This window comes from Chenopodium album, chromosome 26, assembly GCF_948465745.1.
Source record: "Chenopodium album chromosome 26, dcCheAlbu1.1, whole genome shotgun sequence".
NCBI lineage: Eukaryota > Viridiplantae > Streptophyta > Magnoliopsida > Caryophyllales > Amaranthaceae > Chenopodium > Chenopodium album.
The window spans coordinates 3,625,269-3,648,548 of NC_137859.1; the positions used below are offsets into that span (position 1 = coordinate 3,625,269).

The 23,280-nt window shown below is 34.1% G+C and overlaps 2 protein-coding genes and 2 pseudogenes across 3 annotated transcripts; 2 read left to right on the forward strand and 2 right to left on the reverse strand.

Moving 5' to 3' along the window:
• The first annotated feature begins 389 nt into the window (after positions 1-389).
• Positions 390-3,740, forward strand: LOC145618174 (phosphoinositide phospholipase C 2-like; annotated as a pseudogene). Its single transcript, XR_014107865.1, has 9 exons — positions 390-822; positions 1,055-1,251; positions 1,555-1,708; positions 1,785-2,027; positions 2,111-2,313; positions 2,639-2,756; positions 2,882-3,034; positions 3,158-3,244; positions 3,355-3,740. The product of XR_014107865.1 is annotated as a phosphoinositide phospholipase C 2-like (transcript).
• An 884-nt stretch (positions 3,741-4,624) lies between these two features.
• LOC145618173 (phosphoinositide phospholipase C 1-like) lies at positions 4,625-8,330 on the forward strand. The gene is made up of 9 exons (XM_081672961.1): positions 4,625-5,023; positions 5,110-5,471; positions 5,704-5,860; positions 5,980-6,093; positions 6,227-6,336; positions 6,742-6,865; positions 6,997-7,155; positions 7,267-7,362; positions 7,481-8,330. The coding sequence occupies exons 1-9, from the start codon at positions 4,703-4,705 to the stop codon at positions 7,772-7,774; spliced, it is 1,737 nt and encodes a 578-aa protein (XP_081529087.1). The 5' UTR covers positions 4,625-4,702; the 3' UTR covers positions 7,775-8,330.
• A 223-nt stretch (positions 8,331-8,553) lies between these two features.
• On the reverse strand, positions 8,554-11,175 carry LOC145618621 (putative serine/threonine-protein kinase-like protein CCR3 pseudogene; annotated as a pseudogene).
• A 993-nt stretch (positions 11,176-12,168) lies between these two features.
• On the reverse strand, positions 12,169-14,853 carry LOC145617780 (uncharacterized). Its single transcript, XM_081672531.1, has 6 exons — positions 14,813-14,853; positions 14,491-14,605; positions 13,495-13,835; positions 12,979-13,074; positions 12,767-12,826; positions 12,169-12,684 (listed from the first exon to the last, which is right to left on the reverse strand). The coding sequence occupies exons 2-6, from the start codon at positions 14,594-14,596 to the stop codon at positions 12,487-12,489; spliced, it is 801 nt and encodes a 266-aa protein (XP_081528657.1). The 5' UTR covers positions 14,597-14,605; positions 14,813-14,853; the 3' UTR covers positions 12,169-12,486.
• Between the last annotated feature and the right edge of the window lie 8,427 nt (positions 14,854-23,280).

Genomic DNA, 23,280 nt, shown 5'->3' on the forward strand with positions numbered 1-23,280 from the left:
TTAACACATACAAGTTAACTTTGAAACATCAGCAGTTTATACAACGGCAAAAACATACAAAGTTCATATGAAATCGAATATACTTGGCTTGATTGTATTGGCTAAATTAAGGAGGGATTGATAAAAAATACTGATAGAGTGAGAAAAAGGCATGAATTAACATTTTTGTTACTGATAACTGAGACTTTCCTTTGTATTTTTATTGTATTTTAATTTAAAGGAAAACGTGAAGACTGACAACAATATACAATACCAAAAGAAGTGGAAACAACAAGAGAATTTATTCCCACTTTGTCAAAAGGAAATTCCATAAGAAAAAATTAATGTAGAAGTACTATTAGCTAAAGAGTTTTGAGATTCTTGCAGAATATCAGGAAAAAAAATCTCTATCTTCATTTTTCTAATGGAAAGCAGCAAATCTCTATCGCTCCTTTAATACATGAAAGGCAACTTCTTAGAACAAAGGATCAAGAGCTAACAAGATTTCACTCGCGAAACAAAATCTATCAAACAAAAATGTCTAAACAGGCATATGAGTTCTGTTTCTGTTACCGGCGCATGTTCAAGCTGAGAATGGCAGAGCCTCCAGAGGATGTTGTCAACTTATTCAATGAGTACTCTGACAACGGAGTGATGACTGTCGAAAGCCTGCATAAATTTTTGGTTGATTTTCAAGGGGAAGAGAAGGCTACTCTTGAACATGCTCAAGCTATTTTCAACAGTCTGAAACATCACCACGTCTTCCACAGGCGAGGCCTTAACCTTGATGCCTTTTTTCGATATCTTTTTGGGGATCTTAATCCTCCTCTTGCACCTCTTGTGGTAAGTTACACCTTTAGCTCAACCAATTTTTCCAAATACAGGAAATTAGAAGAATTTACCCTTTAACTGATGGATTTTGTGAAAAAGTTGCTCTTATAAATTCTTTCTGTAATAAGTTAGTTACCAAAAGTTTTGTCAAATACTTTTCATCATCTGTTTACAAATTCTCTGACATAGTACTGTGGCTTGTTCTGAATTTCTGAACATCCTGTAAAATTTTTGCTCCTCTCAGGTGCACCATGACATGAATGCTCCTTTGGCTCACTATTTCCTCTACACAGGCCACAATTCTTACTTGACAGGAAATCAGCTCAGCAGCGCAAGCAGCATTGAGCCGATCATTAAAGCCTTAAGAAGCGGTGTCAGGGTCATTGAGCTGGATTTGTGGCCCAACTCGAAAAGGAATGATGTTGAAGTTTACCATGGAGGGTATGTTCACTTTACAAAAAAGTCTATCCAACTTGATTTATATACTTTAAGACTTGAGTATGTTCAGGTTTTCGCAATTTTTAGTATATGACAGAAAATGCTATCTCAATTCTCAACACAAGTACCTCCACATACACCAAATTATGAATATAAGGCACCCTTGTATTACCATATATCTGTTGTCACATTCTATGATTAAAAGGACTACTTGAAATAATCTGAGGGTAAAAAAGGAACTTGAATTCGTGTATATATAAGCTTCTGCTACTTTGTGGTGAACTTAAACTTTGTTGAAACCAACAGGACAATGACTTCTCCTGTGGAACTTATCAAGTGTTTGGAGGCAATCAAGGAGAATGCCTTCTATGCTTCAGATTACCCTGTCATTATTACATTTGAAGACCACTTAGACTCTTTTCTTCAGGCCAAAGTTGCTCAGGAAAGTTTATTCACATAGGTTATATGTTATTTATATTGTAGCGTGATATCAGTTGTATGTATTGATCATAATAGGACTCTTTTTCTTAATTCAGATGGTCAATAAAACATTTGGAAACATACTCTTCCCAGGCATGGATTTTTCAGAATTCCCGTCACCAGAATCTTTGAAGAGAAAGATTCTGATATCGACCAAACCACCAAAAGAATCCGGTGACAATCTCAAGGAAGAAGAGCCTAATGAGCATAAGATTAAGGATTTTAATGACATTTCAATACTTACATTAGGAGATACAGGTGAATCCAGACATAGGATCAAAGAAGATGCACAGATTCAGGTTAGCATTGTAACTAGAATTCAGAGGTTCTTTATAATTCTGAAACATATTTATCTTAATGTTTAATTTAACCTCTATGGCAGCAATATAAGATGGAAGAAGAGGAGGACGAGGAGGAGGAAGCAGTCATTCCTGAATATAAGAGGTTGATTTCCATTCATGCTGTAAAGCAGAAAGGTGGCCTGGAAAACTTACTTAAAGGTGATTCTAAGAGAGTTGCCCGTTTGAGTCTGAAAGAGCAGAAGCTAGAATATGCTGTAAGGACTCGTGCAACTGATATCATCCGGTTAGTTATAATAGACTTCAGACACTTTCTTTTCCTGTACTCGTCTTTTGTGTTATACTATTGAAGGTAAAAAAGATATAAAGATGCTTTAGAAGAGATCTTTTCTCTTATGAAGGAATTATTAGTCTCTGAACATAGAAAGTGTGGCTGCAATAATGCTCACAGATCAAACTGAAGCATTTTGAATATACTTGGCCTGGTCTTTGCTCTATTTTTTGAAGTGCTGGTTATGTACATATCAGAATGATCCTAAACAGTTTACGCTAATTCTTCAGAATTCTATAGCTCCTGTCAGAGTATGTAACTATTTCTATCCTTTGTTCAGATTTACTCAGAAGAACTTATTAAGAGTATACCCAAAGGGTACTCGAATTCTATCTTCAAATTACGATCCTTTCATTGGCTGGGCACATGGAGCTCAAATGGTTGCATTCAATATGCAGGTTTACATCTCTAAATATTGTCACCTTCACTTTCTACCAATTCAAACAGTTGCATTCAGTACGAAAGAAGAATAAAAGGACCGATTAATACTGCCTTACTTTCATTTCTACTTGTGTACTTGTAGGGATATGGAAAGTACCTATGGATGATGCAAGGAATGTTTAGAGCAAATGGTGGTTGTGGCTATGTGAAAAAACCAGACTTCCTTTTGAGCTGTGGTCCAAATAACGAGGTTTTCGATCCCAGCATAAGAAGGAAAGTCAAGAAAACTTTAAAGGTATGTGGTTTCATCTATCAATCATTCAAATAGTAATAGGATAAACAGAAACACCGCGCCCTCTCTGTTTTTCAGAAGCATATATGATCTAGTATCTTAATCTATATAGACTCTAATGAACAGGTAAAACTATACATGGGGGATGGATGGCATTTGGATTTCCATCACAAACATTTTAACCAATATTCGCCGCCAGATTTCTTTACTAAGGTCAGCTAATACAAATCTTCATTAGCAGTCAAGGCAAGAAGCAATGCAATGCTTATAATTTGCCAAAAAATAACTGTTTTGAGATAATTGTGTTTCATTTGTGGTTGTAGCTTCACATGTTAGGAGTCCCAGGTGATAAGAAGAAGGTGAAGACAGTGCCTATTGTAGATCAGTGGGTCCCTCTATGGAATGAGGAGTTTGAGTTTCCATTAACAGCTCCTGAACTAGCCCTCTTGAGAATTGAAGTTCGCGATTATAACATGAGTCGAAGGCATGACTTTGGAGGCCAAACATGTTTGCCAGTCTCAGAGCTTCAGACTGGCATCCGAGCAATTCCGTTGTATAACAAGAAGGGGGAGAAATACAAGTATGTCAAACTTCTCATGAGTTTTCAGTTACTAGGAAGCTAACTTACTATAACTTATACCTTCTCTGTAATTAAGATAGTAATCAGAGTATGTATTAAATATTTTACTTGAGATGTCTTACATGCATTCAGAAATCTGTTTAACTGCTGCAATCTTATTCAGCAACAATAATTCCATTGCTGAGAAATTCCTCTCATCTCATATTAATAGCTAAGAAAACGGCTAAAAGTATCAGTTACAAGAACAAAACAGACCTTTTTAAACCAGTTTGAAGGTAAAACAGGCTCTGATAACATAAAGTATGAAGAAAAGGAAATGAATAGTGATTATGCTTCATATCTTTTGCTGATAACATACAGTATGAAGAAAAGGCAAGCTAAAGCATGGACCGGCCTGAGTCGAGCAAACTTTGGGCTGCTATTCAGGCTACATTTTCGGGGTTTATCCACGCACGATTAGCTTTTTCTTATCATGTTGATCTTTAGACCAACTTGGCCCAAATTTCCCAGTTTTGGCAAAAAAAATTGGGCTGCATATTTTTGGATTTACAGGAAAACTAAATAAAGGCATAATTTTTTTTTACATAAAGTTGAAAATCACCATGAAAAAAATGCTAATTCTTTAATTCATACCCACTTCTTCTGTGGGATAACTAAATAAGAAGAAAACACTTATACCCTCTCAAAACTGTCAACTTTTTCACTTGTTCCTTCACCCTTCGCTCACGTCTAATAAATTCTGGCTGAATGTTCTTTATTTCGAGAAACTCCGGGTTCTCAAATCTAACAAATACATAACAAGTTCGAGAGAAGTAACCAAAACTTATTGATCACATTGACAAAAGTTTTAAGACAAGTAAAAAGCCGGTATATATTCTTACTTGAACTAGCTAAGGTGAAATTCTAAACAGCATGCATGAAACACATTTACATACACCATCTCTTCAACCATACTTTAACTTCAACCTTATAAAAAAGAAAAATGTTCTTCAGTTATCTTATTCTGCAAACATTAAAGTTTCCTAAGCCGTAATATAATCAATCCTCTTCCTATCCGTTCTCCATTGTCTTCTTTAATATAAGACATCATCATGTCGGAGATATATGGAAAATTAAATTATTGCTACAGACGTTGGCTAAAGAGTAATTGGCCCTCATCACCTCCCGATGATGTGACGAATTTGTTCAATGAATACAAAGAAGTTGATAGTGATAGAATACGAACACCTAAGCTGGCTGAATATCTCAAGAAACATCAAGATGTGGAGGAGAAGGATGCTGTAAAGCGAGCTAAGAAAATCATAGCCTCAAGAAAACTGAAGGGAATTGCCAACTTTCGTAGAACCAGTCTCAGTAAGAATGGCTTCTTCGCGTATCTTCTCAGCAGCAAAAATCATCCCTTAGATAAAAAGGTATAATTACTTACTGTATGTATCTACTTAGCAAGTTACGAGTAGTTCATTTATGTACTTAGAATGCCTGCTAATTTCTGGGACAGAAAATGCCGGAGTTTGATGGGAACGCTAAGTTAGCGCACTATTTTGTATACACAAGCCATTGTTCCTACTTGAAACGGAACAAAAGCCAAAATCCTATCAAATCTGCAGCAAAGACGATCACTATGCCTTCTTATCTCCAAAAATGCCACAGGGGAGGATCAAAGTCCAAGTCGGTTGGTGATGGTGAGCCTAGTAACAATACTAAAGATAAAAATGACAATACTAAAGATAAAATTGAGCAGAAGAAATTCAAAAACAGTACCAAAGCAATCGAAAATGCTTTGTTGATGGGTATCAGAGTTATTGAATTGGATGTGTGGCTCAACTCAGATAAGGAAGACATTGTTGTTTCTCATCCGGGGTATATACCATGACTCGTATTATGTTAAGATTTAAACTTTCATTAGTTGGTTGTATTTGCAATAATAACCGACAAATGCAGGGAGGCAAATAAATGCAGAAATTAACCTTCTTGTTCTGCAACAGTTTTTTTTTTTTTTTTCCTGCATCAGTTAACTTCTTTATTTTTGGCTATAAATTAGTTTACAGTTCTCTTGTATTTAACTGGAATATTAAGTTCAAACATATGACAGGATACCGCGCCAATCAGATTCTTCAATCACACTAAAAAAATGTTTGGAGACTATTGGTGAAAATGCATTTGTTACTTCTCAATTCCCCCTCATAATAATTCTAGTGCAGCAATTTGAATCAGATCCATCAGATGATCTCCAGAAAGAGATAGTTCAGGTGAGTTATCATGTCTGGATCTTTTAAAACATTGAATCTTTTTTTTCTCATCACATTACGATTTTCCATCCTAACTTCTTTTCTAAAATGAAATAATTACAAAGCCCTTATTCCTGCAGCGGATCAAAGGATTTGAGAAGAAGAACAATCATAAAGTGTGTCATCTCAAAGGAGATTTGGATGCATCTCTAGACTCTCTGAAACGAAAGTTTATAATCTTAACCAGAAAGCAGGTAATACATGAACTGTCACCAACAAACACGAGCGTAAGTCTGGACTTAAAACAGTTCAAGTTATAACAGCATTTATTTGAAAACTTTCCTCAAGCTCTTAAAAGCCTAAAGCCTAATACAGTTGATTTTGCAGGACAAAAAAGACTATTATATTTATAATTACAATGAGAATCCAGAAAACAGTGGGATTTTGAGATTGACAGAAAACGAGATAGAATCTGCTGGAAGTGCTGAGTATACCAGGTTAGCAAAATATACAACTGCTGATTTCGGGATTTTTTCTTTTCTCTGTTGCTGCTGCTTTTTAATCTAAACAACTTGACATCAGAAATTTGACAGGTTTTTTGTTGTTGTTGTTGTTGTTATTTTTCTTTTTCTTTTTTTTTTTTTTTTTTTTTTTTTAACAATCAACAGAATTTACATTATACATTTTCTCAATCATATGTGAAACAAGGTTATTTAAATGGGAATCTGTTTATGTTCATTTGATTCACATTATGGGGCGTTCAGTCTTTCGGATCTAATAAAAACTAGTTTAAATTCAATCTAACCATGTAATATAGCTTTTGTTTGTTAAGGTGGGTCAATCTTATTTCAAGTAGTGAACATGTCTGTATCAACTTCTGATAAAGAAATACTTTCCTTCAGTTTAACCCAGACGAAACTACTAGCAGTTTATCCCAACTCCAATGATCCAGCAGTTTTCACTAAAAATTTCGACCCTCTTATTGGCTGGACACGCGGTGCTCAGATGGTCGCAATCAATCCTCAGGTAAGTTTATGTATAAACGCTTACATTCATGGAAGACCCTTTGTGTGAAATATTCAACTATCCCCAACCCAAAACTTCATCTGTGCCTACTTGTCAATCTGATTTTTTTTTGACGATATATTTTGTAACAGAATTTTGACAAGCATCTATGGGTAATGCAAGGGTTGTTTAGGGCACAACTCGACCGAGACTGTAAAAGACCTACTGGTTATGTTAAAAAGCCAGATATCTTGCTGAATAATAAGATTTTCGATCCTACAGCATGGCGCCCTGTTAAAAAGATTTTAAAGGTGAGTTCATCTTCATTAAATTACCACAATTTAGAATATGCATGCTAACAAGATTTCTAACTATGTAGATTTCGATATTTTTTTTGCTTTCCTCGCTTGGTTAATGTACAGGTAAAGGTATATTTGGGTACTGGCTGGCATTTGGACTTCAACAGTGAAGAGGAAGAGTTTGAAAGTGATTACTCCCCACCAGATTTTTTCACAGCAGTTAGTCTAACTAAACGTTCTACGAGTATTTGCACTTTTGCATCCCATTACAGTTTACAAGCTTAGAATAATGACAGGACTGATTTTTGTAGTTCTCTAATCACTCTTTCTTTCCCAGGTTGAAATTGTGGGAGTCCCAGTAGACGAGGCAAGAGAAAAAACAGTACCAGTCATGGATCAGTGGGTTCCGGTATGGGATCAAGAGTTCAAGTTCCCCTTAACTGTTCCTGAATTAGCAATGCTGCTGATAGAGGTCAAAGAATTTGACACCGACAGGACTCATGACTTTGGAGGGCAAACTTGTTTGCCGGTCTGGCTACTCAGAAGTGGAATCAGGTCTGTTCCATTGTATGACAAGAAGGGGAAACGTCACAAAAATGCAAGACTTCTTATGCGCTTTGAGTTTAACTGACAGCACATATCAATTACTGATGTTCCGATCCAACAGAAGCATCTTCGACGAGTTTTCAGCAGAGAATAAGCACTAGTTAGTTTAGATTATCGGCGTTATTGTTCTCTACAAATAAAATCCTCTCTAGTCCGGCTAGTCTACCCTTGAAAGTTGAACCCCCAAACTCAGTATCATCTAATTTATGTGTGGCTGTATATTGTATAAATAAAAAAGATTTAACAAAGCAGTGCAGACATGCTTCCCTATCATTTTGAGCCTAAGCTCTATGATTGACTTCCCTATAACAAAGCAGTGCAGACATGCTTCCCTATAAGGTTGACTATGTGGAAGGGTAAGAAAGCGATCATTGCCATAAATGGCGGAATATCCATCCACAAACAAAATACCCACTAAGTCCGGAACTAATAGTCACATTATACGTATGCTATATTTAAGATATCTAATAGACTGAATAGAGCTATAGAAAGGATTTACAATAGGCTCTGCTAGCATGCCCCTTTGAAAGTAACACAGCCAATAGATTGTATTTTGTAAATTCATGCTATATCCTAAATTATAAGAGGTTAGGATAATAGGACAACTAATTTTAGATGGAATGTATTTTGAAAAATTAATGAAGTTTTGATTTATAAAGTTCACAAATTACAGAAATCCAGTCATAAATATGCATCAAGCTTAGATTTACAATCATATTCCACTCAAGCAAGGTTCCCTTCAATAATTAAACAACACTAATATTTGTCATTTATACTAATTCAGTAGCTCAGAAGGGACACTAAATCAAATAGCAAAAATAAGGAAAACAAAATTAAGCAAAAAGTACTAGAAATTAGAAAGATCAGAAAAATAAATGCAGGCAATATTTGCTGCTTATGCTATTATGTCACTGAAAGAATAAAAGTTGGGAGAGAAGGTACCAGAGCTGCCTTTACAAAGTGCTAAGGCCCTCTCCAAGTTGGAAACTACATCAGACATTGTTGGCCTCTCTTTCCCTTCTAAGTTTACGCACATCATCGCAGTGTATGCCAGAAGCTCAACGGCCTCAGACTCGTTCATTACTGGCATTTCCACCCGTTTATCCAACACCTTCCAGACTTCTCCAGCCACAATGAAGGGACCTGCATACTCCACCACACCAGTAGGTCCACTTCTTTCACCCTCCTTGAATACGGCCTTTTTTCCTGTCAACAGTTCCAGCAAAACCACCCCAAATCCATAAACATCACTCTTAGTTGTCAAAACCTTTAAAACATAGTACTCGGGATCAATATACCCAACAGTCCCAACTGGTTTAATCGACATACTCCCTTCCTCATTCTCAGGACCTTTCAATGACAAGCCAAAGTCGGATACTCTGCCAACCCAATTTGCATCAAGAAGGATGTTTGAACTCTTAATATCCCGATGAATAATGGGTGGGACTGCATAGTTATGAAGGTACTCAATCCCTCTTGCAGCATCTAAAGCAATCTTAATTCTCATCCTCCAGGAATTCAAGGGGCTGCTACTTTTCTGAGCGCTGTTGCTATGCAAATGATCATGCAGCGCTCCATTACTCATATATTTGTAAACCAGTAACCTCTCATTTTGCTCTTCACAAAACCCGACTAGACCCACCAAATGCTTGTGGTGAACCCGAGTTAAGAGCATCAGTTCTGATTCAAAAGCATATCCTCTCTTGCTTCTCGAGCAGATTTCTTCCCTCTTAATGGCCACTTCACAACCAGCACTAGAGAGTTTTCCTTTATACACAGTCCCAAAACTCCCTCTTCCAATCTTATTCTCCAAGGAGAAATTTTTTGTAGCAGCCGCAAGCTCACTTAGGGTGAACACCTCTGCCTTCTCCACGTGCTTTGACGAACTATCCCAGCTCCTGGTGCTCCTGGTACGCCCCAAGGCCATAGAACTGAGCTGTGTGATCGATGATGATCTTGATTGAGGTGCACTGGAAGCATTACTTGCTACAAAAGCTGAATCAGCAGCATTGCTACTCCCAATAGAATTAAGCTCTTTATCCTTCACAACATCCCGATCCTTCCTATCTTTTGAGCAACCTAATCTTTTAAGGTATATGAAGTAAGCAAAGGCAAATATTCCAGAAATGATACCAACAAACCCGAATATCTCGTATGCCCAGAGAGGCCGATGTTTTTCCTTTTTCGATGGTGACGATGAAACTGGATATGATGGTGAAACTGCAACTGGTGATGGTACAGGCTGAGAAACATTTCCTACCTCTACATTTATTCTGGAATTTAATAGTGGAAGCTCAATTACGCATGATCTGCAAATAATTGCATCACCACTACAGAGTGCCTCTGAACCCGGATACACACCACAAAGTTGACAAGATTCTCTGACACATTTACCAGGAATCATACTTGGCAGGGGAAGCAAAGTATCAAGCTTACCAGACCAGCCAGGACCCCAGCAGTTCACAGTAAAATCGTCGGATCTCAGACCACAGGTGTAATCTGCACCAGAAATGATTGACTCAAATGAGAGCTTCTGAATCTTCTGGTCGGTGATAACTGATGTATTTCCTCCATTGCCCCAGCAGATGACCGAGCCATTGTTCCTTTTCAAGGCACAGGAGTAAGTCCCACTTAGAGCAAGCTCCGAAAAGTGGAAAGGTTTTTCTGAAGGGACACCAAGTTGGCCTGAATCATTAAGTCCTTTACAAATTAAGAAACCAGAATAAGCAATCCCACAAACATGAGATTTCCCAGCAACTAAACTCAACATTGACATACTACCAAACTCTCTCTCAATAAAGTCCCCTATCCCATTTTCACCCCAACACAAGACATTCCTCTCATCTCTCACTATTCCACAGGAAAATCCATCACCTGACGTGATGGAAAGGAAATCAGTTTCTCCCACGGGGGGCAAAGCTGGGGAGAGGAGACGGAGTCTTCCTTCTCTTTCCCAACATTGGATGATGCCTGTTATTGCCTGTACTGCACAAACTTGATCATCCCCAACTGCAAGATCAGTCAGAGGGGAAAGAGTATTATGGTAAACTAACTTGCCAACGATACTGGAATTGGAAAATCCTGTGTCCCAGCAAAAGAGATCGGAACCACCAGAACTGAGGCCACAGAAGAAATCACGCCCACCAGATATGGCTTCGTAGGAGATGTTTGGCAGGGCAGAAAACATTCTACCCTGCTGAAAACATTGGATCCCCTGCGATTTCCCCACAAGTATGCCACAAACGGTGTTAAAACCATGGATGGCAGCAACGGTGGAGGAGGAGCCAAGGCCCCTGACTACGGTACAAGTAAGAAGGAAAAAGAGAGTTAAGAGAACAGGAAGCAATTGACATCTTCTGACAAGAGAAAAAAAGATGGCTTTCTTCTTCATGGAAAGAGTTTCAAGGAAAAATAGATTGTAGGCATGGAAGCAAGTAGAAGAAGAATGATCGGACGAGTAATACAGAAAACGAAAGGGATGAATGCAGACCCATTTCAAATATTAACAAGAAAGGTGAAGAATAAAATCTTAAATCTGACAGAAGAATACAAGACAGCTAAAGGTTAAATTTCATTTCATTTTTTTTTCCTTGTATCCTTACATTGATGGGAATTGAATCTGCAGAATCAAATTGGACTAAAGTTTTAGATATAAATTTCGATTTAACAATAGAATTGACCAAAAATTAACAGGTAGCTGGACATAAGATGATAATTAACTGGATGTCTGAGGGAGGTAGAGTCTAAGGTGGCCTGCACGAATTCTTTTAATATTATTATCATCTTGAATTTTTTATACTGAAATAGTATCTTAATATAACTGCCATTGTTAGAATACCATGTCGTGCGCAGATCAGGGATTAATTTAATAGTTATCCAATGTAAAGAAGAAACAAGCTACTTTGGAAACATCACATACTCACAGGCAGCTATTTAATTTTCCCTCTAACCAGGTCAAGGCAATAGAACCTGACTAGTAAACTCCGATATTCAGAAGCAACAACCCACCCCCAGACACACTTGCCAAACCTCATCTATATGACTATATACTCCCTCCGTCACAAATTTATTGCGACTAAATGCTTTTTCAATGCTTACTCATTTCCACCCACCCATGCAATACATGGGACAATTGTGAGGGAGAGCATATTTTCACTAAATATTAATAACGACCACATGGCAGAAATCGATTTGCTTAACAATAAGAAATTGTCTTCTTCAATTATCTTTGCTCTTACCAAAAAGCAATAAAAACTTGACTTCTTATGAATCTAAACAACTAACAGCAATAGCTCAAGCCGAAGTACAAATGAGCGTGTAGATATGATTTCATTAGATAGAAACATGAAAGCATTGTTCTATAGATATGAAGAATAACACCAAGAAAAGCAAAATAAAGATTTTGGCAAATGGGGGTAAAGAAGGAACAAGATAGTAATGGTATATAGCTCATTGAATTTGTATAACAAGGGAATGTAATGACAGTTTTGCATTCATCTTCATTATCAAACAGGGAGAATAATATTCTACAAAGAGAGCTAGAAGAACAAGTAACCATCCATGGAATTCATAATGGAGAAATTAAAGGAAAAATAAGTAATGATGCATCATTACGATCATATAATTTCACTAGCTTGCCTGATTGCACAAAATTACACGCCACTGTTGAACTTGGATCATGTGCTGACTTTTACTCAGGATACGATGAAATTTAACTGTTATCACAGGCGAGCATCATCATGCAGCAGTATCCTGAACGATATCTTCAGGTGGAATACTATACTCATCCAACTGAAAATCTGCATCGAGATCCTCCATTGTTCTCCCAAATACATATTGTTTTGTCCCCATCGTTGTGAAAGGCAACAATCCAAAAGCTCGGGCTGTCTTGATCTCCCTTGCAACTTTCCTTTGGGCTTTAGCACTAATTCCAGTCTTCATGATAGATAAAGTACTAGAGTTCAGAATTCACACTCTAGGGGAAAAAAAACTTGTCAAAATTGAGATGAAACATTACCTTGCTCCTCTTGTTGAGTATTCCAGCTTCAGTCAAAAAGTTGGCAAGGAATCTTACATTCTGCACATTTTAATGACATATGTTGCTGAGACATGACATCTACCACCAGTTCAATTCAAGGTTTGAAGAGAAAAGTAAAACCAGCAAAAAAAAATTCTGATTCATTTAAATGAAACAAACTTTAAGTATACTGAAGGTCATCACATGCTTACCCGAAAATCTGCTTTCTTGAGAACCTCCTCCGTAGTTACTTGGAACTCAGCTCGTTTACTAGGCTTCCAAACTCCTGGTTTCCTAAGATCGAGATCCTAGATTGAAGAATATAACAGATAAAAATTCAAACATTTGAATTCAGCATATGCAAATCAAATAGCAGAAAACCAAAACTACATCAATCAGGCAGTCAAACTCGAAATGGGGAGAAATTTGGGTATCAGTCAAGTGTCAAACCGTCCATTTCAGCAAAGTTTTATGCGCTTGTATCCAAAATAGGTTCTAAATTTCTAACAGTGTAATAAATGGTTAAGTAAAATAGGACAAAAACCAACCTAAGCTTCATGAAATAACAGATTTCACAGCTAATTAACGGATATTAAAAGTTTACAACACTGATGCAAGAACAAATCTAGGAAAGATATGAGCTAAGTTGCATGAAAATCTAATTGCGACAGAAACATCAATAATTGCAATATATGCATGTGAAACGTCTCATGTTTTCAGCTACATACCTCAGGGTTATATGTCATACCAGACTTGAAATTCATGTCTGTTCTAAATGTATAATCTTCTTGGCTAATCTCATCCGGATTGAATTCAAAATATTTAGCTGCCTCCTTCAGTCTCCCTTCCATCCCATCCATCAATGATGTAAAACTATCATCGGCTCCAAACTGGTCTTGTCCACCAAAACCAGAATCCGTCCCCAGTCCAAACCGAGCCTTCTCAACTCTGTCAAGCCTCCGGAAGAAAGCATTGGAAGTACCCTCAGAGATCCCACCAAATATGCGGCTCTCAAAGTCATCAGTGGACTCGGATGTATTGGAATCCTTGTTCTCACCATTGCCTTGACCTATCGGAAATCAGGATAATCCAAACACATTACACCATGGGATACAAGGCCTCTCAAACATTAATTTGCAACTCACAAATTCATTAGAAAACAACACCAGCCAATATTAATGTACTACTACGATTCGACAAACAACCAAGGGTAATAATAATTCGCGTGATTTCAAGCTGCAACTTCCACATTCTACAAAACCCATCAGAATGACCTTTAAACTCAAATATTAATATACTACTACAATTCTACAAACAACCAAGGGTAATAATAATTCGCGTGATTTCAAGCTGCAACTTCCAAATTCTACAAAACCCACCAGAACGACCTTTAAACTCAAATGTACTATCTAATATACTAATTATCCAGCATTAATCCAATGCCATATCCTCAACGACATAGAATTCCAATATTTACAGAACCTATCTCACTAATTAGCTGCTCCTTCAATCCATGCCAAACTACTATGATTTAAAGTCATGAAAATCTATGATTTCATATCAATTCTCCACAATACCACCTAAATTCCAACTTTCCAACAACAATTAATAAGCTCAAAGGTTACAGCAACAAATTTTTCAACAAAAAAAAATTGGTAATTTAAGTATAAATGAAATACCCAAATAAATAAACAAGAAAATATAATCTCTTAAATAAAAATTACCAGAATTAAAATCGGTGGAAAGGGTCCTGACAGTCATAGACCGATTAAACTGATGATGATAGAATCCATCACTTACAGATCGCATTGCTACCCGAAAAAGCCTCATTTCTGACTCCTGAAAATATAATTCAAATAAATAATAAATTAAAATGAAAAATGAGCAAAACCCATGAATTCTAAAGCTAAAATCTTTACTATTTAGGGTTTAATCAATCAAATTAACATTTCCCATATTTCTTCCTCAAGAAATCCCCAGAAATTTCAATTGAATAAAAATCAAGTTCAACAAATGCAAAGAAATGGAGGATTTGAATAAACTTACCCAGTAATTGAATTCTCTCTACTCTTTTTTCTGTGATCTATCTATGTGTAATGAAGAACACCATGTACTATACAAAAACTGAAAGAAGTAAGTAAAACGTCGACGTTTTGAATGGAGTATGAGCTGATTAAAAATGGCGGATAATGTAACGAAGGTTTTTTGTGTAGGGTTTAAGAGTGCAATTTTGTAAAATGGTCTAGGCTGGCCCAATTGTGTTTCTTAACGAGACAAGTTCAGCCCAAACTCTTGTTTTTTCTATCTACAAATTAAATTATACGTAGTATTTTACTGCCTCGACTAATTTATTACGGAGTACAAATAAGACAGTATTGTGGTCTTGTGGATGTTAATTAGTTTAGTTGATTAAATTATAGGTGGTATATACAAAGTAGAACATAAGATTGAATGTCGTCTACATCATTTTATTCATTTAATTTTCACTTATAACTTACAAACTCCTAATTTCTCTGCACTAAACGTGTTTGAGATTATTTTAGTTATAATTTGTACTGTAGACTGTACTGAACTTAGCTTAGCTTATGAATATAGTCACAAAATAAAGTTGGGTAGCCATAATATTGAGTATCTGTTAAATTGAATATAACCTAAAACATACTTTTCTTGAAATGAATTTATACTTTTCTTGAACTTTTTTTTTATTTTAAAAAAAGTGAAAATAAGATGAGATTAGCATATCTTAAACTCAATTTCATATTTTCCTTGACAGCTAGAAAGGAAGCCGTGATTGGGCCGTACTGATACCAACTATTGATTAAAAAATTAATGAGGCAACTTGTTAAAGTGCTCTTAAAAAAAAGAAGCCATATATGCAATATGTCTATGTTATGTCAATGCCATTGCAAGAAAAGCAACCATTTTTGGTACAAAGATGTGTGTATAAGTGGAAATACTAAGGAGAACTTTGATGACTTCATAGTTGTTCATTCAAATTGAGACTATATAGTGCTTAATTAAATCTTTAAACTTATTGTAAGTTGTGTGAACTATAGCTTTCAAGTTGAAAATGAGAATATTATTTTCCTGTTTCCTTATCTTAGAGATATGCTTAAGAAAATCCACCTTAAGATTTGTTTTTGCTTCATATGTCGTGTGATTGTAGAGCCTTAAAAGTAAACCAAGATATGATAAGGATGTATAAGCATCTAACAAACCTTACATCAATGAATTCAAAAGGTTTCTAGATACCTAGCTGATAAATTCAAGGAAAAATATATTTACGGAAACAACAAACAGACAAGAATAAAATCTTTTTGATGCATCGAGTGAATAGTAATTTTATTGGGCACCCAGCTTTAGAGTAATCTTAATCCAATTTCGAGATGACCTTTTTGATGTGTTTTGGAGTAATCTTTATGTATGTTAAGAGGTAACTTTTAAACGATACAAGCAAGTTTTATAAAGAATATAGTAAGACCATACTCTTCTAGCTTAGCAGTGTAAATTTATTATAAATGGAGCAACAATATCGATAAAAATAGGAGAATTTTATTTTGTAGACAAGTTTTTATGGCTTTAGGATAATTTTACACTCGATACAAATTAGTTTCTGTCATTTTTATCATACACCCGGACATAAAAATTATGCCCTATTGTGATTAGAATGTAAACTTTTTTTTTTTAATCTTTATGTCCACAGAAATGTAAATAGTTAGTGTTTTGTTTTGAAAAGGATGGGACTTGGCATTTGAATATAAATAAATAAATAGGGTAATAAAACGATACTACTTTCAGGTTTCAAAAAAAAAAAAAAAAAAAAAAAAAAAAAAAAAAAAAACGATACTACTTTCATGAAGTTAGTGGAAGGTTGAATATATGCTTGCACAAGGAATATGAATCAAAGATTGGCAAATGGCAATATGTCACGACGCTATCATTCTAAAGGTGTTTGGACCTCCTCAAAGGTCACATTTAATTTGATACCCCATTATTTGCCATTGACATCTTATCTTCTCACATTCAAAGTAGTCATCCATTTAGATTATGTGGTTAATCCCTATTGATTTCACCTTGAAGGAAAAAATAAACGTACGTTGCAATAATTGAACATATTCAAAAGTGGAATAATATCACCATGGAAAGAAATATAGATGGTTGAAAGTGGAGTTGGACGTCCACATATAAACAAAAACAATATAGCTTCGATTTGGCCTAATATGTTGAGTCAGATTATGCTTATAGGTAAGTAGATATAATGCACCCATGTCCGAGCCAAGTTAGATCGAGATCAATATGGTCTAAAGTTATTGTGAAGGCATAATTGGGCTAAAAAAATACATTTGCAGATCAACTTTTTATTTTGTCAACTTAATCTCTATAAATAATTGTTATTATCACACGGCCACATATAGATAGATGTCACGTTAAGTACTAAGATTTTGATATGTATTTATCAACATGCATTAATAACTTTCTACAATTAATTAATACTAACAGTCGTTCAATAAAAAGTACTCACCAATTTACAACTTATCTGACCAAACCAAAATTTTGAAATAAATTGACGCAATAATTCCTAACATCAACAAAATTTGTCGCATATAAATATGCACCGATTCAATTAACTTATGGCACATTTTCACTTAACTTTAATGCCTTTTATCAATAAACACACATGTTGTTTCTATATAAACATAGCTCAAGGACGCACTTAAAGAAAGCCATAAAACCCTAAAGTGTAGCTACTAAAGTAGTGTTCCAATTAAATCCCACTAAAAAAATCAGGAGCTAGCTATAATTAGAGTCTATAGCTCTTTCTTAAATCCTCAAAATAGAAAGACTAAAAGCCAAGCAATAGTGTAGTACCCTCTTATAGTAACCCCCAAAAAAAGCAAAGGCAAGGATTGGTCTATTCTACACTTGGTCTGCCAACAAAAGAGCAAATTATATGAGGGAGGAAACTGTTTCTTCTTTTGATGACCCAAGAAAAAGTGGACTAAATAGGAATATTAAATAAAGTGTAAAAAAATATCAATACTTCCTCCGTTTTTATTTTGTTTGTCATTGCACAATTGTAAACCAAATGTTAATAACTATGACCGCAAACGAATACTAGTATGTAAAAGAAACAATGTGAAATAGTAGACATGTCAGATCTTGTTATTAAATTGTTTATGGTACAGTTTCAAAATATCGCATATTTACAATATTTACATGGACTAAATTGTAAATAGTTACTTCCTTCGCTTCTTTTTATTTGTTACATTTTGACTTATGTGGTCAAATTTTATAAGTTTTGACTATTAAGTTAAATTTGTCTTGAAAAGAATTTTCATACTTTTTTTTTTTTATATAATTTTCATGTTCATAATAAATTGAATATATATGCACTTAAAGATGTGATTGAAAACCATAATAGTCAAAATATAACCATAAAAAACCTAGTAATTTATTTTAAGACTTAGGGCTTGTTTAGTTCACCTTTATTTTTGCTTATCTGATCTAATTTGATATGATTGTCTAATTTAACCAAACTTTGACAATTGACATATGTGTACGATAATCTATAAAGAAGAAGTATATCAAGTGGGGTTTTATTGGATTTTTATTAATGTGTATTTTATTAATATATATTTTTTATACGTAAATTTTTAAATTACATGAATAAAGAAATTTAGCGATAAAAATCCCTACATAAAACAATAACTGATATGAACATAATTTTCAAATCTGATCTGAACTTATTTTTTCTGAATGAATTAGGAACGAGAGGATTATTAAATATAAAAAGAGGGCTACTTTTTATAGAAAGTGAGGTTCACTCAAAAGGCACTATCAAAAGACAGGTACACCCTTCACCACTTAAAGCCTTAGATAGTGGGTTAGACAAAAACAATCTCAATCTCAATCCCTTTTAACTGTTGATGACGCAGATTGATGGCGCGTGGAGTTTGTCTTCCTGTTGGACTATTATTGTAGAGTGGAGTGGACCTTTGTTACTGCTCTCTAAAGATCTTGTAATCTTTCTATGCTACTGCTTACGGCTTTATGCTTGATTATGACTTAAGACACTACCCCTTGATGTGATTGTGTACCCCACGCGCTCATGTTTTCTGTCCCGTATCGTGGACGTATTGATGTATTATTAATTGCTCGTATTATTATACATAACAAAGACTATTATACGTATACGGAATACTTCTTTTGTTTTACTATAATTACAACACTTGTTATTTGGGGAATTTTTGAATCAAAAGAAAAAAAAAAATGAATCACATAATCGTTTACTCGTATTTTCACAAAAAAAAAAAAAAAAAAAAAAAATTGTTTACTCATATTTGAACCCCTGGCCCCTATCAATCTATCATCTATTCATCATTTCTCGAGAATAAAAATAAAAATTACGTTTATATTCTTGTATATTGTATAGTTTTACTACTGGTACTTCTTATTATGTAATTATCTTGACACTAAGATTTATGTATGTGTAGATGACATGCATTGGGCAAAGGTGATAGTGGATAATTTTACATATTAATATGCACATATAAGTGAACTTGTGAGGGAACCATTTGGTGCATAATACAAACATTACTTGAAGACTTACATTCTAGCTAGTTATCCCATTAATACCCGAGGACATATCACATATGGAAACACTATATTACATGGTATTATTTTATTTTTTTTATAAGTGGTCAGCCACACACAAAAAAGACTGAAAAAATTTAATTATTTTCCTTATCAATCGAGTTATTATCTAACATTAAATATCTATCTATCATTATTTGTAAAATGTGTCTAATACGAGTATATCACTGTACACTTGTACAGTCGAATAAAACTCAACAAATTTACATATCAACTCAACACAACTTGACATAGAGTACTAACAACGAAACACACACAGAAAACAAAGACTACCAACAAACTACAAAGTAATAAAATAAAAAAATAAAAAAAAAATCATGGAACAATCTTTTTAAAATAGAACTGTATCATCTTTGGGATTAGAATAGAAGAACCAAAAATTTACACACACCCAAAAAAAAATAAAAAAAATCCAACGGGATTGTAAACAGTGTAAGACAAGAATATACGGGGTCCGCCAATATTTTCCCTCACAATTGTGCAAAAGAATTACACTACTCGTACTATTCTTTTACACGGGTCCCTTTAAAGATAAGATTCTTTGCACACAAGGGCCCTAGAGAATTTACATTGATCGTACTTTATACATCATCTAACCGTACAATTTTTTAAGGTTCTTGCCCTATTGTTTTCCTAATTGCCACACAAACTAAATGCTCAATTGGTACTAACATGGTACTAATAACAAAGATGGTTAGAATTGAAAAGAGTAAAGATGATTCCAGTACAAAGCTAGTCGGAACAGATAGCTAGTTAGCTCAACGTAACTTAGCATGTGCGTGCTTACGAAATACTATTAGATCACGTAGTACGATATGAGATGCACGTTGGTAAACTGTATGCCATGAACGAAAATCATTTTGAATTTTAGCATGAACACAAGTACACAACAAATTAGTCCACTTAAATTAAACGTAACATGTAGATCAGACTGTGCATAAAAGGCACTTCATTGTTGATTAACATGTACCCTATGCAATGTTTCTTAAGCTTGACATATGCTTATCTCCAAGGGTATACTTAAATGATAGAAATCATGTCAAATCAAATACCTTTTATTTACTAGTCCAAATATAAGAATGTTATCTAACACATCACCTTTTAGTTAATAGTCCAAAGTAAGAGAATGTTTAACGCAAGTTAATCAAAATAGTTGAAACTTTTTAATGGCCCAAAATGATTTTTGATTTAACTTAGACTCGAGATAAAAGATAACATGTACATACTATATGTGTGCTACTTAATCAACTGTAGACATTAGATAAGCATTCAAATACATAGGTAATACATTTATATGTATATGTCATTGTCAGTCTTTTAATCCCTAAGAAACCATGACTATTAGAAAAATTAATCCAAAGACCAACTCAATATTTTGCAATAATGAAAGACCGAAAGATCATCTAAATGGGCCCATGACTAAGGAGAAATGGTAGAAAATCGAAACCACATTTATTTTGTTACTCGTATCAATTATCACATCAAACGTAAGGATTAGTTTGGTTAGACGATATTCATGAATTCTAACAGTTCACTTTCACAAACTTTTGTTGAAATTAGGATTTTCTTTTATAATTTATTTTAATAACCAACTCCATTTTTATGGCTTAGCTAAGCATTTGTACATCCTAGTCCTGACGATTACTTAACTTTTTAAAAGCTTTTCATACTTCCATTGCTAGCTGTATAATATGTTGAACAAGGGAATTAAATTACGAGTATTATTTATCGATATAGATATTATACGAGTACTTTGTGTATGTAATTTGTGTACACATATAAAATAAGCCGTAATTACAATTTTTTTTTATTCATAGGGATATAATACATGTTTAATTACGTAACAATACATTTATGTTCTCCGCGTTATTCATATACTACACCCTTTAATAATATAATAATACTCTTCATCATATATTTTTTATATCTTCAGAGAAGGCAATAGAGCGGCGGATTGGTTGGCCAACCGCGGAGTAATTCAGGACTCTCAATTAGTTTTCTTTAATAATAATGTTCCGGGGGAACTTAGTCGTATTTTAGAGGAGGATATACGAGGTGTGGCTATGCCGCGTCTTATCCCTCCGTAGTTAGCTTTATTTTCTTAAGTTTCTAGTGTGCTTGTTTTTCTTTCTGTTTCTTTTTTCTTCTCTTTGGATGTACTGCATCTTCTTTTGGATCAAAAATATATATATATATATATATATATATATATATATAGTAGTTTGGTAAGTCTTAACACATTATTTGAAGGTGTTTTTTGACAATGGCTTTCATTCTCACTTTTTGGTTAGCTTCTAGATTTAGTTGGAAAGCTGAATTTTCATCCAAAAAATTATAAAGAGAATCAAACAACTTTTTGGTCAAACAATTGATAAATTAATTGACTATATCAAATATCACTATTAATAATTAATGCACATTATAACCATTTGAATAGGATGATGATCAAACGAGACACTTATAAATTTAAAATAATAAACTAGTCAATTACAAATAAGTCTAATTAACAAAAAAAACATCTAACAATGCAAATAATTATAAAATACCTAGAATCATTGGTAAAATAAAATTCATTTGTATGATACACCCGAATATATAATACGACTCGTCGGTAGTTTACGAAAACGGGGGAAAGCGAAAGATGAAAATTACCCCAAAAACATTGAGTGGGAAAGATGGGTGGTGGAGGAAAGCGGACCCAAGGGTTGCTACCCTTATCAGCATGCAATGAAACTTTTAGTCTTTACAAATTCATGATTTGATTTGATGGCTTTTTTTCTTTGAAAGGAGGTGTTTGTGTTTGTGTTTCATTTTCACGCCCAAAAGGTAGACAACGACTCAAGTGCCTTCTTTGCCCCACCCGACTATATATTTTAGTGGACACGACATCTTGCATCTACTACTACATCTTCTTTTTTTTCTATTTTCTTCACAATAGTTTTTTTAAATTATTGTGGATTATTTTTATAATTTTATGCCGTATATTACATGTCATGCTATAGTTCAATTGGATTATTATCATTTTTAAAATATATCACATTTTCATTGTAGCATTATCCAAGACTTTTTATAATACGAGATGTGACTTAATCAAATACTCATTATTTTGCTAATTTTTTTGTCATAACTTTTTTAAACCCTATTTAGAATTTTAAGAGACTAAAATGAAAAATGAAATCTAATTCTTTACAAATTTTTAATACTTGAAAACATTACCATGCAGGGTTGTAAATTAATAAATAATAATAATAATAATAATGGTATCAATAACTGAACTTGTAATAATATATTGACGGCCTTTAAATTTAGCCTAAAAAGTGAGGTTTTTAAAAAAAAAATGCTTGACGGCCTTTAAATTTAGCATAAAAAGTGAGGTTTTAAAAAAAAATGCTTCTTTTTGTCCAATAATATACATCTAGTATTCTAGTTTCTTTAGTTTCAAGCCTCGTTTATTTAATTAACAATATGTCATTACAAAAAAGAAAAGATGTTTACTTTTAAAAAGGTTTGATTCCAAATTATAGATAGCATACGAATTTCATGGGGGAAATCATGGAATAAATTTCAAAAGAATATTGACTTTAAATTAAATTTTTGAAATGTATATATTCAAACATTGTACTTTGTATATTTGGAACTTCATATTTAGTACTACCTATATTTATCAATAAGCAAAATGATAAAAATTAAAATTTTGGTCGGGATTAAACACGAATCTTAACAATTTTCATTTATTCACACATCAATAATACAAGTTGCATCCGGACTTCAAATTAATCTTTTAATGTTCTTTTAACATTTATTATGAGTTCCATCAATTAGAAAATCATCCTATTTACAAGCCCATCAAAATCACTAGT

Excerpts from the sequence above, each read along its gene's own strand:
- LOC145617780 (XM_081672531.1), bottom strand. The coding sequence starts at position 14,596 with ATGAGGCTTTTTCGGGTAGCAATGCGATCTGTAAGTGATGGATTCTAT. Across the intron at positions 13,075-13,494 it reads GTATGACATATAACCCTGAG|GATCTCGATCTTAGGAAACC; the intron begins GTATGTAGCTGA and ends TCTTCAATCTAG. Across the intron at positions 12,827-12,978 it reads TCAAGAAAGCAGATTTTCGG|AATGTAAGATTCCTTGCCAA; the intron begins GTAAGCATGTGA and ends TAAAATGTGCAG.
- LOC145618173 (XM_081672961.1), top strand. The coding sequence starts at position 4,703 with ATGTCGGAGATATATGGAAAATTAAATTATTGCTACAGACGTTGGCTA. Across the intron at positions 6,094-6,226 it reads TAATCTTAACCAGAAAGCAG|GACAAAAAAGACTATTATAT; the intron begins GTAATACATGAA and ends TTGATTTTGCAG. Across the intron at positions 6,337-6,741 it reads GGAAGTGCTGAGTATACCAG|TTTAACCCAGACGAAACTAC; the intron begins GTTAGCAAAATA and ends ACTTTCCTTCAG.